At 48.1% G+C, this 491-nt stretch overlaps 1 protein-coding gene across 1 annotated transcript; it reads right to left on the bottom strand.

The window, feature by feature from the left end:
* Positions 1-248: 248 nt before the first annotated feature.
* On the bottom strand, positions 249-415 carry SARC_17352 (hypothetical protein; the record flags this gene model as incomplete). Its single annotated transcript, XM_014288550.1, has 1 exon — positions 249-415. A coding segment is annotated over one exon (167 nt), but the record flags the coding sequence as incomplete, so codon positions are not given.
* Positions 416-491: the final 76 nt, after the last annotated feature.

Here is a 491-nt window from a genome sequence, read left to right as displayed (position 1 = left end):
CCTGTAATATGCAAATATTATTCTACACACTCCTCTATTTATTCGCAATTTTAAACTTTGGCCGAGTGAGGCACTGAGGTCACAGACTTACAGTGATAGTGGCCCCAACAGATAGAATGTTGCAGTACATACTACATTATGATGAATCGAACGTATACGGGGAAGTAGATCCAATCAAAGTACAGCTTCACGCTACCTCGCTTATCATTTTTGATTTTGTACACCAATGAGTCATCAATCTTGTCCCTCTAGAAATTGTGGGCTGTGTCTGACTGTCTGTACTCTGCAGTCTGTAGACTGTCGGCCCGAGGGCTAGGGCCCTGGCTATTGGGCTTGGCAGTGTTGGGGACTTGGGGGTGGGGGCTGGGGCTGCCGGACTGCTGGAATGGGTCTGAGGGTCTGGGACTCTGGGGCCCTGGGGGAGCCAATATCAAACAATCAATATCAGGCCCACACGTAAGTAGTGATTTAGGGGGTAAATGCTAACAATC

This window comes from Sphaeroforma arctica (assembly GCF_001186125.1).
Source record: "Sphaeroforma arctica JP610 unplaced genomic scaffold supercont1.10481, whole genome shotgun sequence".
Lineage (NCBI taxonomy): Eukaryota > Ichthyosporea > Ichthyophonida > Sphaeroforma > Sphaeroforma arctica.
This window is presented reverse-complemented; position numbering and strand designations above follow the sequence as displayed.